The 16,694-nt window shown below is 39.4% G+C and overlaps 2 protein-coding genes across 2 annotated transcripts; one reads left to right on the forward strand and one right to left on the reverse strand.

Annotated features, from left to right (window-relative positions):
- Positions 1-398: 398 nt before the first annotated feature.
- LOC131021250 (hydroxyproline O-galactosyltransferase GALT6-like) lies at positions 399-4,402 on the forward strand. The gene is made up of 7 exons (XM_057950359.1): positions 399-1,623; positions 1,963-2,195; positions 2,270-2,560; positions 2,671-2,799; positions 2,894-3,067; positions 3,334-3,441; positions 3,849-4,402. The coding sequence occupies exons 1-7, from the start codon at positions 708-710 to the stop codon at positions 4,056-4,058; spliced, it is 2,061 nt and encodes a 686-aa protein (XP_057806342.1). The 5' UTR covers positions 399-707; the 3' UTR covers positions 4,059-4,402.
- Positions 4,403-9,971: 5,569 nt separating this feature from the next.
- Positions 9,972-13,684, reverse strand: LOC131021249 (HIPL1 protein). Its single transcript, XM_057950358.1, has 7 exons — positions 12,956-13,684; positions 12,715-12,872; positions 11,556-12,353; positions 11,261-11,480; positions 10,948-11,126; positions 10,599-10,834; positions 9,972-10,524 (listed from the first exon to the last, which is right to left on the reverse strand). The coding sequence occupies exons 1-7, from the start codon at positions 13,047-13,049 to the stop codon at positions 10,116-10,118; spliced, it is 2,094 nt and encodes a 697-aa protein (XP_057806341.1). The 5' UTR covers positions 13,050-13,684; the 3' UTR covers positions 9,972-10,115.
- Between the last annotated feature and the right edge of the window lie 3,010 nt (positions 13,685-16,694).

Genomic DNA, 16,694 nt, shown 5'->3' on the forward strand with positions numbered 1-16,694 from the left:
ATTATTTTATAAATGGTGGGTATTTTTTAGGTTTTGTCTTTTAAAAATGATACTTTACTGTGCCCTAAAATAATAGTACTTTCTTTCTCTCTCATGTTTTATTATAAATTAGTATTTATTTTTTAACATTTGTGGTCAAACCTTGTGGCCCATTAAATTGTAACAAAGAGAGTATACCACTACAAAAGTATTATACAAAATCCCATAATATACCTATTGAGCCTTTGTTGCTTAATATTTGAAGTAAACCATATACCATTAGAGATATCATACATACTAATTATAATTATTAATTAATGTAGTACTATAATTTATTTTTAAGGGAATTCATGTATAACAGTAATTTATAGTCGGGTAAACATTCCGTTGATTAAAGAATTTGAAAAAGAAAAGGGCAGCTTTTTAAAATTTGAATGAATTGGAAAGGAAATTCCTTCACTAATAAACTAAAAGTGACCGACCAGAAAGCCCCTCTTTCTCTCTCTCTCTGTGGAGCTATACATACATACGCGCCGTGTATCTAGCTCTGTCTATCTATCTCTCTCTAAAGTGACGCGGTTGCAGCAATGTGTTGCTGACCTAACGTTTCTTTCTCCACTTCTTTAACTTCGTAGTTGGCTTCTCTTGCCGTTTCCCCAAACACACAAGAACCCATTGTTGTTTTCTTAAATGTGTCGCTTAGCGATCACAAGCTGTTGTTGAGCTACATGTTTCAAGTTTTCTTTCCCGAAAACACCGTGAAATTCAAAAAAATGAAAAGGGCGAATTTGGACCTGTTGTTTTCAGTGAGCCGGAAGAGATCAATTCGCGTGCTGATTCTCTTGGGGCTTTTCTACATACTCTTCGTGTGCTGCGAATTCCCATTCGTCTTCAAAAACGGTGTCGCTTCAGAGAAGTTGTTCAACACCAACGACGGCTTCTTCAATTCCAAGCCTTTCCTGCTCGAGAGCGAGGAGAATCTGGAGGAGAAAGAGGCCCCCCTTCGCCCCCTCGATTTTCCCTATCAATCACTGCCCGACAGAAAAATCAACGAATTCGCTAAAACCCCTCTTTCGAGCTTGAATTTCACCGCCGGCATTGCGAATTCGAGCTCCAAAGGCTCGATTTTGAAGTCCGCGAACGATGCCCTTGAGCTCGGCCGGAAGCTGTGGCGGGAGCTCGAATTGATCGGCAAGAACAGTAGTAGTAATAGGGGATTTAGCGGCTTTGCTGGTTTGAATAAGAGTAGCAACAGCGGCAGCTCTGAGCTGTGCCCGCATTCGATATCTGTTACAGGGGATGAGTTCTCGAAGAATAGGAGGTTGATGATGCTGCCTTGTGGGCTGACACTAGGATCGCACATAACGGTGGTGGGGAAGCCGAGGGCGGCGCACGCGGAGACGGACCCCAAGATTTCGCTGTTGAAGGAGGGGCAGTATTTGATGGTTTCTCAGTTTATGATGGAGTTGCAGGGGCTCAAGACTGTGGAAGGGGAGGATCCGCCGAGGATCCTCCACTTCAATCCGCGGCTGAAAGGGGATTGGAGCGGGAAGCCGGTGATTGAGCACAACACTTGTTACAGGATGCAGTGGGGGACCTCGCAGAGGTGCGAGGGCTGGAAGTCTCGCGCTGATGAGGAGACGGGTGAGTCATAGGCTTTGCCTTTTGATTGCTTGTTTTTGATACATTGTGATGTTTGTTTTGGTATTGAGATGAATCATGAATCTGATATGTTTGATGATATTCTTATGCTTGAAAAATTAGTTAGACGTGTGAATGGAATTTGTAGAGTTGCTTCATCCATTTGAATCTTGTATTTACTCCAACGGGGATGATTATTTAGTTGCACATACCTAAGTGGTTTGTTGGCATTGTAGGTACATTGAATAGATACATATATTGGGCTCGTAGGTTGCTTGGATTGTTGTACGTTTGTAGTTGTGTTGTGGCACAGCTAATCACGAGCTGTTTGTTGTTCTGCAGTTGATGGATTGTTGAAATGTGAAAAGTGGATACGTGATGATGATAATGGGTCAGAGGAGTCGAAGGCAACATGGTGGTTGAACCGGTTGATAGGAAGAACCAAAAAGGTGACTGTAGATTGGCCATTCCCTTTTGTGGAAGAAAAATTGTTTGTGCTCACTCTTAGTGCTGGTCTAGAAGGATACCATGTCAATGTTGATGGAAAGCACGTCACCTCCTTTCCCTATCGAACGGTGAGTAACTTACTGCTGTTTATTTGTCTTGATTATTTTTCAGAAAATGCCTAAATTCAGTTCAATATATATAGGGATTTGCCCTTGAGGATGCCACTGGATTAACTTTGAACGGGGATATTGATGTCCATTCCATCTTTGCTGCTTCGTTGCCCACAACTCACCCCAGTTTTGCTCCACAAAGGCATCTGGACTTTTCCGAGAGATGGAAAGCTCCCCCTCTTCCAAATGCACCCGTTGAACTATTCATTGGTGTCCTTTCAGCGGGCAACCACTTTGCTGAACGGATGGCTGTGAGGAGGTCTTGGATGCAGCACAAGCTTATTAAATCTTCAGATGTTGTCGTGCGTTTCTTTGTTGCTTTGGTGGGTAAAGTTGATCTTTAGGCTTTTTTTTTTTTTTGGATAAATACATGTATACACAACTTTATAATCTTTAGGCTGTTGGAACTAACCTAACAACCAACTTTCGACAGCATGGAAGAAAGGAAGTAAACATAGAAGTGAAGAGAGAAGCTGAGTTTTTCGGGGACATTGTAATAGTTCCATATATGGACAACTATGACCTTGTTGTTCTGAAAACAGTTTCCATCTGCGAATATGGGGTTAGTTGTGGATTGCGTTTTTGCTCAAGAATTTGGAGTTGAGACTTCCTACTCGTTCCTGCCTGAACTAAACGTGTGTATGTTGTGATTGCAGGTAAGGACTGTATCTGCGAAGTATATCATGAAGGGTGATGATGACACTTTTGTGAGGATAGATGCAATTATTAACGAAGCAAAGAAAGTTCCAGAGAACAAGAGCTTGTATATTGGAAATATAAATTACTATCATAAGCCCCTCCGCAGTGGTAAATGGGCAGTCACATACGAGGTACTACTCAAACCTTTACTCTCTTAATACATTTATCGCATCATCGGTCATTCCTTTCCTTTCCTTCATTCCTAATGATCTGTTATTCCATTTATCCTGGCTTGAGACATGCCTATTTTTCATAATCCTGTATGATCTTTCCTCTTTTTTAAACTTATACTTAAGTGTTTGAAATGAGTTTTGGGTCCACATTGCGTTGAGGTATGAAACTTGATAAGCCATACATTCATATGGTAATAGAAAACTTGCTTTCTATTTTGAATCAGGAATGGCCGGAGGAAGACTATCCACCCTATGCAAATGGACCTGGCTACATTATCTCATCCGACATTGCAAACTTTATTCTTTCCGATTTTGAGAAACAGAGATTAAGGGTGAGGGTCTTTCTAACACTTACGCATTTTCATTTATGTCATGATAGAGTATCCTTTCTTCTGTACAGAAAAAAGTTGCAGATTTACCAAACCTACCAAATCAAATCAAAATCAAACCTAAATTGACAGTTTATTCTTATATTGGGTTGTTTAAGGAAAAATAGATAAAGGAAAACACAATTTCAATTAGGATGTGGTTTCAGTGGGAGGATTTGTTCTGACCAAAATCAAGGTAGTCTTTAGCCAAACCAAACCAACCCAAAACTATTGGTTGCACTTATTGTTGGCTTGGTTTTGGTTGATTTCTTTTACAAGTAGGGAGTTGGTCTGGTTTAACACTATATTAAATAGAACCCATATAGATACCTACCTTTGCAATAACAGCTAACGATATCCTCGTTGTGCAGTTGTTTAAAATGGAAGATGTTAGCATGGGAATGTGGGTGGAGAAAGTGAATAGCTCGAGAGCAGTAGAGTACGTTCACAGCTTGAAATTCTGCCAATTCGGGTGCATAGAAGATTACATAACGGCGCATTACCAATCACCAAGGCAGATGATTTGTCTTTGGAACAAACTAAGACAGGTAGGACGGCCCTTGTGTTGCAACATGAGATGACGAAGCGCACTAGCATCAGCAGCAGCAAGGTAGAACCTGTCTAAAAATGGAAATGATCAAATTTTGCAGAGGAAGTATGAATACTGTAAATCAATGTTGTGAAATGGTTGGAGCTGATCGTGGCCCCGGCCCCTCTGAAATCGTTACATTCGTTCTTTGTACTGACTTTCTTTCTAGGTATCATCTGAGGATGGCGAAAATATACAAGGGGACGCTCCGTCCCTACCGTACCTTAACTAGGCAGCACTACTCTGAGATTGTATAGATTTGCTGTGTATTAGCAATTTTGTTGCACTAACATAATCGCCTTCTTAATCCAATACTTCATTTCTCTCTTTCCTCAATCTCATGTGAGTTGCAAGGACAGTGATTGGTCGAGGAAAGAATGTGGGTAGGTGAGAGAAAGATGGGTAAATGTTTTTGGGGGAGAATATGACGTTCCAGCTACTTTTTGTAGCTTCTTGTATGAATTGCCAGCCAGACCAAGTTGTGAAAATGAGATATATTCTTTGCAGCATATCCTTTTTTGCTGAATAATCGAAGACTGCTGTGGGAAAAATGGTCTAAAAATATTCAAGATAATCGATTTTCCGATCTCGTATTCATTTCATCAATGGAGGTGAGAATGGAATGGTGATTCCTACCTTCATTCCATTCTTATACTTCGTATAGTTTTATTTTAAGAATCATCATTTTTAAGGGAATCACTATTCCTTTATATATAGGAATCATCATTTCTTTCCTCCAACACGACATTACCCATTCCATTTCATTTCTAATTCACCTAAATTTAGGTCTTGACAAAATTACTTTTATATATTTTACACTCCCATCCCCCACCCCACCCCACCCCACCCCACCCCTACTTACACCCCCCACTCCCTCCTCCCAACCCCAAAAAAAAATATATATATATATTTTTTTAATTTTTCTCGCCACCCCCACCCCTCCCTCCCCCTCATTTTTTTTTGTTTTTCTCCCCACCCCACCTGCCACCCACCCAACCCCCATTCCCCCAACATTTTATTTATTTATTTTTTTTTCTCGCCACCCCGCCTAACCCATCCAAAAAAAATTTAACTTTTTTTTTAGTTTTTCTCGCCACCCCCCACCCCCAAAAATTTAATTTTTTTTTTACTTTTTTTTAAAAAAATTCTCCCCACCCCTCCCCCCTTCCCCAATTTTTTTTTACTCGCCACCCCCACCCCACCCACACCCATCCATCATGATGCAAAATGCCACAAAGACACATGCTCCATTGGTATTGCAACTCAAGATCCAGTTCTTAGGGAAAAGTTTGCTGGTGAACCTGAACCTGCAATAAAAAAAATGGTAAATTTGGTATAAAATCATAATAAATTTCTAAATTTTGGTTTTTCCCACTATCTTTCATTCTTGTTTCAAAATTCATAATAAATCATTTTTTTGAAATTTCCCACGATGACAGATTTTGATCAAAAATTTAAATGACGTGACAATACAATGTAATTACATGGAAATTATGTGACATGACAATCTAATTGCCCCCTGCGCCTTAATGGTGATTGATCCCGTTAGAGCTGCACTTGGGGCGGCCGTTAAAATGTGGAGACATTATGCTTTAGTTTTGAAACGCTGAGGTAGTAAACAACGTCAACCCCAACGTTAGAGTGTTAAAGGCGATAGGGGTGTCAACGTTGAGGGGGAAAGTAGTACTTAACCCTTAAATATGCCACATCATTTAAAAAATGGCTAATTGCATGAAAATACCTGACCTTATTCGAAAATCTGGTTTTTTGACAATCTTTTTAATTGTAGCAAAAATTTCATCCACATTTCAATTTATTGCAATGTCCGTTGGGAGTAAATTTTCGGCCAAATTAAATCTAAGTTGGCAACCGGAATGCCAATGTGGCATCAGAAATGCCAAATCACACCCACCCTCCCCCTCTCACGTCACTCTCTCTCACTTTCCCCATCCCCCCTTCCCCCTCTCCCCATCGGCTCTCTCCCTCCTCTCACTTTCTCCACCGCTGCCACAACCGCCTAGATCCGCCCAGATTCTCAGCTTTCCCCACATCACCATCTCCGACTACCCGTTTTCCACTGCCAAATTGAGCAGAAGTTTCAAGATTCTCCGCCGCCAAAGGGGGTTGGAGAATCTCAAGTCCGCCGGCTTGAGGGCCGACGTTTTCTGGGACCTCAATCAGCTCTCCCCCTTTCTCCACCTCTGTCAAACGCTTCCCCTTCCCCATCCCCCACTGCCGCCACTTCCTCCGCCCCCCCTCCGTCGATCAACAATCCATCCAACGCCGGAAAACCTATTGTCGTGCGAAATCAACGATGATTCCGGCACCCTTGAATTATCAGATACGCATTTCTTCGCCTCTATGAATAATTCCTGCTCCATATCTCTGAGAACCAGCGCCAACTCCGAGAATCTGGGTGGCTTTGGGCAGTTGTGGTAGCGGTTTCAATTTCGCCTCTATCGTGTGCCAGCAGCAGCTGGCAATGAGGAATTTGATGGCGGTGATAAGTTGTCATCGGGGGATAGGGGTAGGGGTATTCAAGCGGTGACTTTATGGCTGGGAATCCGCCGGGAATCCAGTGGAGGAGAGAGAGAAAGGGGCGGAGGAAGTGGCGGCGGTGGAGGTGGGGGTGGGGGAAGGGGAAGCGTCCGACGGAGATGGAGAAAGGGGGAGAGCCGACGGGGAGATGGGGAAGGGGAAGAGGGAAGAGTGACGTGGGAGGGGAGGAAGAGGGTGACGTGGGAAGGGAAGGGGGAGGGGTTGCATGTGATTTGGCATTTCTCATGCCACGTTGGCATTTCGGCTGCCAACTCAGATTTAATTTGGCCGAAAATTTACTCTGGGCGGACATTGCAATAAAATTGAAATGTGAATGAAATTTTTGCTACAATTAAAAAGATTGTCAAAAAATCAAATTTTCGAATAAGGTCAGGTATTTTCATGCAATTAACCCTTTAAAAAATTCGCTGAAAAATTACACTATGGAAAATTCCAAAAAAAAAAATGATTTATTATGTATTTTGAAACAATGAAAGTTTGTGGGAAAAACCAAAATTTGAAAATTATTATTGTTTTAAACCAAATTTACCCTAAAAAAAATTGGGAGGTGGGGGAGGTGTGGGGGTGGCATGTAAAATAAACAAAAAATTGGGGGAAGGGGGTTGGGGTTGGGTGGGGGTGGCGAGAAAAATTTAATAAAAAGATATGGGGGGTGGCAAGAAAAATTAATTTTTTTGGGGGGGGGGTGCATGTTTTTGTGTAGTAATATACATGAAAAATAAGTCAGTTTTTTTTTTTTAAAATAATTTTATTAATATTCAATTTTTTTTTTCTTTCCGATTTTACCCCAATGCAGATTTTGGTTTGTCCCTACAAATATAACACAAAATAGAGATGGAAGAGAGATGCAAAATAATGCCAATTTGATAAAATATTTATCAAATTACAGTATTTTTTTATTAATGTGAATTATTCTTTATTTTTTTATATTAAACTAAAATATTTATCTTAAATTACAATATTTTTTATTATATTTAGAATTTTTTATATAAAAATAAAATTAATATAAATTTTATATATAATAAAATATAAAAATATTTTTCGTATTCCATTCCATCATACCAATCACCTCCTAAGAGGTATTCAAACACATCATCTGTTCATATCAGATGAAGTTATGTTGCATTGAATTATGCAGCAAACAAATGAGGCAAGATGACCAAGAACACGAAATCTAACAGAAACCTTTTTTCATAACAAATATTAATCCTGAAAAGATGGAAGAGTAACAACTCCTTCATATATTACACCATCTCATTTGTGATGTTTTATCTGTAGATATAACTCTGCATAATCTTCATCACCTTCGCCCTCGCCTTCTCATGTTCATCATCGTACACTATCCGAGACAGCTTCAACAAAGTCGTTTACGGAATACTGCTGCGGTCCACAGTTACTGCAGATCACAGTTTAGTTGTTTAACAAATTCATGGAGGGGGCAAAGGCAAACACACACTAGTTGCAATCCTGTTGTGTATTGGAAATCAAGACGTTTTATGCTTATATACAATGTTACAAGGCCACTGTTAATTCTTTTATCTAAATTGTTTATAATTGCATATATTTATCACGTTATCTCATTATATAAATAGATCATATTGTGATACTCGGATCACAGATAGATCATATGATTGGATTAACCTTTATGAGATAATAAAACACTAAATCATAGTTGAGATAATAATGACATATTATCGGTTTAGGCTACATAATAAGTAATGACTTGTCTTGGTTATTTATTTATGTTGGTACGTTACTACATAGTGAAGACCACAATAAGATATGTTCTTCTTAATTGAACAAAGAAGAAGAGCAAGAGATCTCGGTGACTATCACTAATCTTATTCTTGATAAGGCTACAAGGTGTATGCGTGTCACTTTGACTTACTATGGATAAGAGTCAATGTTGACTCAACAACGGGACGTATATGATTATTGGTAGCTTGTATCTCGATATCGTATGTGTTTTAAGGTGATGATATATCTTTGAGAAGCTCAGAAAGATTATTGTGCTAAACCCTATAAATTGATTAAGTTTAGGCGCAAGTAGTAAGGTTAAGTGGTAAATAAGAGATTAATTAATACTCCCCCATCCATGAAAGAACTTTCTTTGAGGGAGTGAGCTAGTTAGTATATCTGCAATCTTAAATACAAGATTAAGACAAGTCTAATACAAGCCCGACTCGAATCGGAATTAAAGGGGTAGGTCAACATTGATTTTCTAGTAAAATGACTTAATGTTTATTAATTAATTTGTATCATCGCTTGGGTATAAGAAATTAATTAATACATATGTTCATTTTATCCCTTGTATTGGGTTTTTGGACTGATCCTACTTAAGCCCAAGAGAATTATTGCTCCAATTATGTGAAAGTTGGCTCCATGTTATTTATGATATTTAAGGTAAATGTCACTTTCTATTTCATCGTTTTAGCGAATTTTAAAAACTGTCTCAACCTAAAGGTATTACCAATACGATATTTAACCTATCAAAAAAATATTGTTAGTGACCTATTAAATTTTTCGATACGAACCTACCAAAAAATATTGTGTGACCTATTCAAATTCTTCCATTCCTAAAAATTATCGTGAATTGTCGGATATCCAGCATTGCTTGTCAACGTGGATGTTAAAAAAAATAGATATACACCTAATTCTAAACGATTTTGTTTCATTTTTATCTTCTTTATCATCATTGACTTGGAGCAGAATGATGAGGGCGAGAGCTGGTGTAGGACGCCTGTTGCAGCGGCTTGAAGATCGTCACGGTTGGTGCGACGAGTCTGGGGTGGTTAGGAAAGAGCGCGGGCAGTTGATTTACACATAAATGACTTATCAAAAGGTAACCGCGATCAGAGGCGCTTGTGGTAGGTGGTGTGGTATGCGGTGGTGGTCGGCGCGCTGGCTGAAAGAGGCGGTGGTTGGTGTAGTGGGGCGGCGAGCAAGAGAGAAGAGAAATGAGGCGCTGACTTTGAATCTTAGGGTTTCCGTTTTTACTTTTTTTTTTTCGTTTTTTCTTCTTTATGCTTGAAAAATAAAATGAGGATGAAAAATAATTTTATATAGATTAATAAATCTAAGTTGCTAAGTCATATTTAATATTCGACAATCCGCGTCATTTTTTTTAGGAATCAGAAAGTTTTGATTGGACACAAACAATATTTTTTTGGTTGGTTGAATATCGATCGTTTTAGTAATACCTTTAAGTTAGAACATTTTAGAGAATTCGTTAAAACGATGAGATTGAAAGTGACATTTACCCTGATATTTATTAAAGCTCGATTTCTTTCACTTACTACGATTCAAACGGCGTGGTCATCCGATTCTCAAGTTGACATAAGCAATCTAAAAATAACATCCCTCCCCCTTTCCATAATCAAATTGAAAGTGTGTACAAATATCTTCTACGTAAAAATCTGTAGTCACAAAAGTAGAAAACAATCTACATATAGTCAATTGCTCCAACAAGACAAATCTCACACCTTTTTCCTCAAACAAAATTAAAGCAAGCCAAACACAAAAACGAGATCATCACCACCAAAACCCCAAAAGGAGCTCTCATAGGGCCTGCTCCGGAAGGGCGGGGAGAGGAGGCTGCAGGGGGTGGAGATGAGGCGGCTGAGACTCCCTCCTTGGCGCATGCGTAGTTGCACCGACCAGGACGGACAACACGGTACACGCCACTCTGTGTAAGGAGGTAGACATCCCTGCTGTTGTCCTCACCAAACGAGAAGATGTAGCTCAATGCAGGAAGCGAGCTCCCGGGAGTCTCCGTGCAGCTCAGAGGCGAGTCAGTTGCACAGCTGAAGGAGATGTTGCTGCTCGTGAACTTCCCACTGTTGACGGGGCTCTCCGTGCCTGCCCATATAGCCCCTGCATAGAGATCTGCAAACAAGTACCTGCACAAGATGGCTAGATCAGCAGAAATCCTGAAGCAGCAACTGTTATAGGTTTTGTGGCATGAGTTACTCACCTTCCCTGCATACAAGGATCGGTCGTGGCTCTGTAGAAGTAACCACCGGTGATGGATGCTGAGCCCTCATTCGTGTTTACATCGGAGTGGTTGTACCCCATCACAGGGAAGATTGTTGAGCCTAGTGAGGCATTTGCAATGGGCGATTGGGAAGAGTTGAACTTGTACGGGCCCTCATAGGCGCGCCACCCGTAGTTTCCACCCTTGGTGATCAAGTCCACTTCCTCGTAAACATCCTGTTCCAACAATTGAAGAAGCTCTTTTTACGCTTATCATGTGAGTTATATGCACGACTATTAATTCTTGGAATTTATTTAGGAATTGGGAGCTGATGAGCAGAATGCAGTACCTGTCCTACATCTGCACAGGCGAAATACGAAGGCCTAGCAGAATCGAAGCTGCAGCGCCACGGATTTCTTAGTCCAAGTGCCCATATTTCTTTCTGTAGCTCTTTGTCTAGTGTGTATGGATTGTCTTTGGGAATGGAATAGTTGCCCCAGAGACCAAGTTGGCTAGCTTCCGTTCCACCTGCAACGATTATCGTGAATATGAGACACACAGAGAGAGAGAGAGGCAAGGATATTGAACCAAATGCAGAGCTCATTAACAATATAGGCAGCAAATAAGAGTGTTTACATACAGCCTCATATTCACAAACTCACTTGGTATGGTATCAACATCAAACCTCATGATCTTGCCAAGTAGAGATTTCTTGTTCTGGGCAAAATTGTAGGGATCGCCACCTGTGCCGCCACCATCTCCCATCATGAAGTAGAGATGGCCATCTTCGGGTCCGAAGAGGATCTGCCCCGCGTGGTGAGATGTAAAGGGAAGCCCCATGGTGAAGATCCTCCGCACTTCCGAAGGGTTAGCACTCGTTGCCTGATCACAGAAGATACAATCACATTTCATTGATGCTAAAAAAGAAACAAAGTCAAGACCTTCTGTCAAAATTACCAACGAAGGCTGTGATGCAGTTCCATTAGCAGTGTACTCTGCTATCACACTCTGAAACTGGCAAGGATTGGCACCGTTTTCCGGAGTTAATTTTGATGGATCGCACTTCACATCCGAGTTGCACGCGCATCTCCCAGCACAGTCTGGCCACTTGGCCTTGTCACAGTTGAACGAGGCGAAGAAGCGCCCGTTTTCTGTGAATTTGGGATGAAATGCAATTCCCAACAGTCCAAACTCAGTATCAAAATGGACTTCATCGGTTAGGTCTAGAAAAGGAGCAGCTTCATCAAGCTCCAGTACCCCTCCGGAGCCCTGGTTAGGTATGGTTGCCAACCAGATCTTGCCTTGCTGGTTTGAGAAGAAGGCACGGTTTGAGCCATCGGGGTGGCCAACCATGTTGAGGTAGGTTCCATTCCCGATTTTCTCAAGGCATAGCCCACTTGGAGGGGTGGCAGCACCGGTGTCGTTGAGGGTGACAGGCGTGCCATCAAAGCACGCTAGCCCATCATCAGATGCTCCACCAAGAGCGCTGCAGAAGTCTGCTTGAGACTGCCAGAGATCGGCCAGCTTGCTTGAATTTGAGGCCGTTGGAGCTCCAGCTCGGCCTTGTAGTGAAGCCGCGAAGGGTGAGTGCTGGATGGAGACGTTCTGGCACGTGTTCCATGCTTGCGAACAGAAGTTGGACGAAGCTTGGTTCGACTGTGTTGAGTTTGGTGAGACTGTGGAGTTGCACAGCACGGGAACTTGTCGGGGTACAGAATCGACTCTGAATAGCTCAGCTGAGAACTGATCACACCTCTGTAGATAAGCAGCAAAGGGAATGACCAACAAACTTAGACAAGGCTACAAATGAATAATCACATCAACTTAAAGACTTATTAGCAAACATAAGTTCATTTGTCTGAAGATGGTTTTCAAATGTGGAAAATTTCATTCTTCAATTGGCGGCAATGCATTTATGGCATAACTATGAAGTAGAGTAACACAGCAAGATTATACTCAGATGGAGAAATATTTCCTATCTTCATTTAGGGATCAGATACTGCAAAATAATAGGTGTTTGGTTTGAGTGATATGCCTATAATATTTTTATCTATCTAGGCTAATCCCTCAACGGGCTAGGAATTGAGATTGAAGGCGAAAATGAAGATGATTTTACTGCGCAAATGATAGATTTAACAAGGGAAGCGCAGGCAGGATCTGAGATGTTCATTGATGCAAACTGCTTCTTCAAAAGCAAATCATCAGATGCATTGCAGCAGACGGTGCCATTGTAAGGGCAGAACTGCAGACTCGAATTTGGACTAAAGGGCGCTCCTGCAATACAGTACAATACAACCACAAAATCAGCTCTTTCAATTTTCAAACTCACACACACACACACACACAGGGAGACTTACTCGAATCAGTGCAGAGTGGCAGAGCCAGACAAAAATCAAGAAACTGCAGCAAGATGAACAACTGAATAATCCTAACAAATTGGTTCCGTCCCATCACTCCAACTTTACACCAAAAACAAAAGAAAACAAGTAATTTTTCGTCACTGTGTTTATGTGAAAGATACTCGAGAGGGACAAGCCAAAAAATCCCCCCACTTTTTAAGTTGAGAAACCCATGAAAAAACTTTTCACCACATTATTACTTTGACCTCCTCCTATCTTTGGTCTCTCACCAAAAACTGATAATTGGAGAGAACAAATACAAAACCCTATATTTGGCCAACTCTATATATTTACAATAAAGTTTGTGTCTTTTTCTGTCTTACAAGCGGGTTTGACATTGTGAAGTAAATCAACTTGCAGCTTGCTGTCTGCGTAGTTGACATCTTAGCATAAATTATGGAATAAAAGTTGAAAAAATTATTGGGTAGTTGAGAAGAAAACAGGTGATCTAGAATTAAAAAAAGGAAAAACCAGGTGGGATGGATCTTGATTGGTTGAATGCTTAAAAATGTATCATCATCCATCTCCATCTACCGTAATTAAGTTTTATCCAAACTCCTAAATGATTCAACGGTTTTATTTTCAAACTACATATACTAAATTTACGATTTAAGAAAGCACGATGATGAGTATATCATAGTTGGTTACATGTTCGAAAACTAAATTTCAGGCAAATCAAATCTTGGAAACACAAGTCATGCTCATCACTGCATCAAAATCTTCTATTGATTGCGACCGCTTTCTTGTCTGTCTTCCTTTCTAATGCTATTGCGACAATGTTTCACCCTCCGCGATATGATTCAATTCTCCTATGGAGTGTTCAGATGTCGAGATTAAATTAGCTCGAAATTATCTGATGACTCAGATTAATTATATTATAGGAGTAAGTCAAGATTATTCCTGTATTGCATTGTTTTAAGATTGAATCATGAACCGTATCCACTCAATCAAATAAGATAATATAAAATTAATCTAATTTAATCCTATTTAACCCTTCCAACCTAAAGGCCACTATTAGTTTGCAGTAGACACTTTCATAGATAGGGATGGCAATCTACCCGCGGGTAGCGGATATCCGCGAAAATCCGAACCCACTAGGGTGGGTTTGGATACCATTTAATATCCACGGATAGTTTCGTGGGTGCAATTCACTATCCATTTAGTTCGTGGGTATGGGTTTGGATACTTACTATCCATACCCGCGAAACCCGTTTACCCGCGTAAAATACCCGCCAATTACCCATCAATTATCCGTCAATTACCCGTCAAATATCCACAAAAAATTCTATAAAATAAGGGCTTTGAATATATATTTTGAAATTATGGGCTAGTATTTCTACTGTTGAGCAATTATAGACATTGTTCTTTGTTGGATTTTATATTTTAGTTGATGAATTTGAACATTGTTCTTTGTGAATTTGAATTTAAACATCGTTCTTTGTGGATTTGAACTATGCTATTTGTGTTGATTTTTTTTTTATTATTAAATTTGTTGTAAATTTATATTTAAATTCTATTTCGTGGGTATTCGGCGGATAGCGGGTATCCGGCGGATAATGGATGACGGATATCCGTCGAATAGCGGGTTCGCGGATACCCGACGGGTAGCGGGTATCCGCGGGTAGCGGGTTTGGATACCATTTGATATCCATGGATAGTTTCGTGATTAGCAACCACTATCCATTTAGTTCGTGGGTATGGGTATGAATAGTCACTATCCGTACCCGTCGTACCCGATTGCCATCCCTATTCATAGATGAGTAAATGTGACACTGTGGGAACATTTGTGATTCACAATATCTTTTAATTCAATTTAATCTTTTTGAGGCATTAAAGTCAAATATAACGGCAGGTGAAAATACGCATATTTGAATAGTTTACCATCCAACACATTAGAAATATTATTTCATCCGTTTCACTAAACATGATCACTTATTTTTTGACACGATTATTCAAAAAAATAATTAAAGAATTAAAATAATAGATATTGGAGTTAATTTTTAACTCCATAAAACTTTCTTAAAATTTTGGTTTGTTTTACCTTCTTCACATGTGTTTTGTAGGGTTTGAATGACTGAGTCAAAGAGAGGTTGAAGACTCCTACAAATAAGGAAGATGGGAAGAGGAAAAGGAAAGAGAAAGAAAGTGGTTGGAAGCTCAAAGCTCAGAGAAGAAAGTTAGTGGAGTTTGTTCCTACAAATAAGGAAAACCTAACTACTTCAACAACCACTCCATCCATCACTTGGAGCACGTTTTTCAAGGCTTGGAGAGCAAGTTTGAGATGCCTATATAAGCTGGGAAATAGTTCTCATTCAAAGTGCAGCTTGAGAGGGTGATAGGAGGTTCTTGTACGAGTGTTATGTTGTGTGTTACGATAACATCTTTTACAACACTCGTTGTTCCCTCAGTCTACCAAGAGCTTACAGAGAGATTTCAAGCAATGTAGGGCAATTGTGTACGAGTGTGATTCTGTATGTTGGGATAACATCTTTCTCAACACTCGTTGTTTAATTTTGTACGGTTTCGGAGTATTACTCTTGAACCGAGTTTTATTTTTTAGTGAGAGTGTCATGTGTTCAATACCTATGTCATTGTAAAGGTATTGAACGTGAGTTGTTCATTTTCGATTTAGTCATTTTGCCATAAGGCGTCTTCAAGTTATAATTTATAATTTAAAGAATTTTTGTATCTCCTTGTATCTTCTCCATTTATTTATTTATTCTGTTGCTTTACTCTCTGTATTTTTGTGCGTGTTGTTCCAACATTATGCACAACATTTTGTTCCAGACGAAGCAACGGTAACAATAGAAAATAGTGAAACTCATAACTTTTGTGAGATAAAGAGATTTTCTTTTTTAAAATGATCACTTGTAATGGGACGGCTTAAAATAAAAAATGATCATGTTAAATGGGACAAAGAGAGCATTCATTTGTGTTCATGTATATATATTGACTTTTTTGAGTGAGCTATATTTGAAAGTTTAACTCATAACAAATTAAAAAAATTTAGTCTCTTCGTCCTTAAAATTAGTCTCTTTCTATTTTTAGAAACTTCACATCACATGACGGATCATTTTCTTCACTTACAATACAATTAATCATCATTATTTACGCTATTTTTTAAGTGGGACATTTTCTCCATTCACAATACACTAACAATTTTTATTACTCCCTCCGTCCCATTTAATATGACCCCCTTGTCATTTTGAGTTTTCTCATTACAAATAGCTCTTTCCAGAAAAAATGAAATCTCTTTATTTCACAAAAAATTGTGAGTTCTACAACTTTCTATCATTTTTCTCTTTTAATCACTATTCTTCTTAATAACCGTGGCAAAAGTAAGGAACCATGCTTAGTGAGACGGAGGGAGTAAAACGTGTACCGTCTTTTCTTAGAACTATTTTTGTGTAAAAAAAAGTATTTGTGTGTATTGATATAATAATAAAGCAAATAAGATCAAATATCTCAAATTCAAATTCACCCATCTTCAATTTCTAAAATTATTTGTTTTTCTTATAAAAAAAATAATAAATAGTTGGCACATATCTATGGAGCGTAAACAATATTAACTTTATTATTAATACTTAGATTGCATTTTGCTACCAATTTCTTAATTTCAGAAAGTGTTTCCCATCAAAACTCTTTCTTAGATATATAAATATAATCTTAATTCCGCCCATGTCTAGACGTTCAAAAT

Source organism: Salvia miltiorrhiza, chromosome 4 (assembly GCF_028751815.1).
Source record: "Salvia miltiorrhiza cultivar Shanhuang (shh) chromosome 4, IMPLAD_Smil_shh, whole genome shotgun sequence".
Classification (NCBI taxonomy): Eukaryota; Viridiplantae; Streptophyta; class Magnoliopsida; order Lamiales; family Lamiaceae; genus Salvia; species Salvia miltiorrhiza.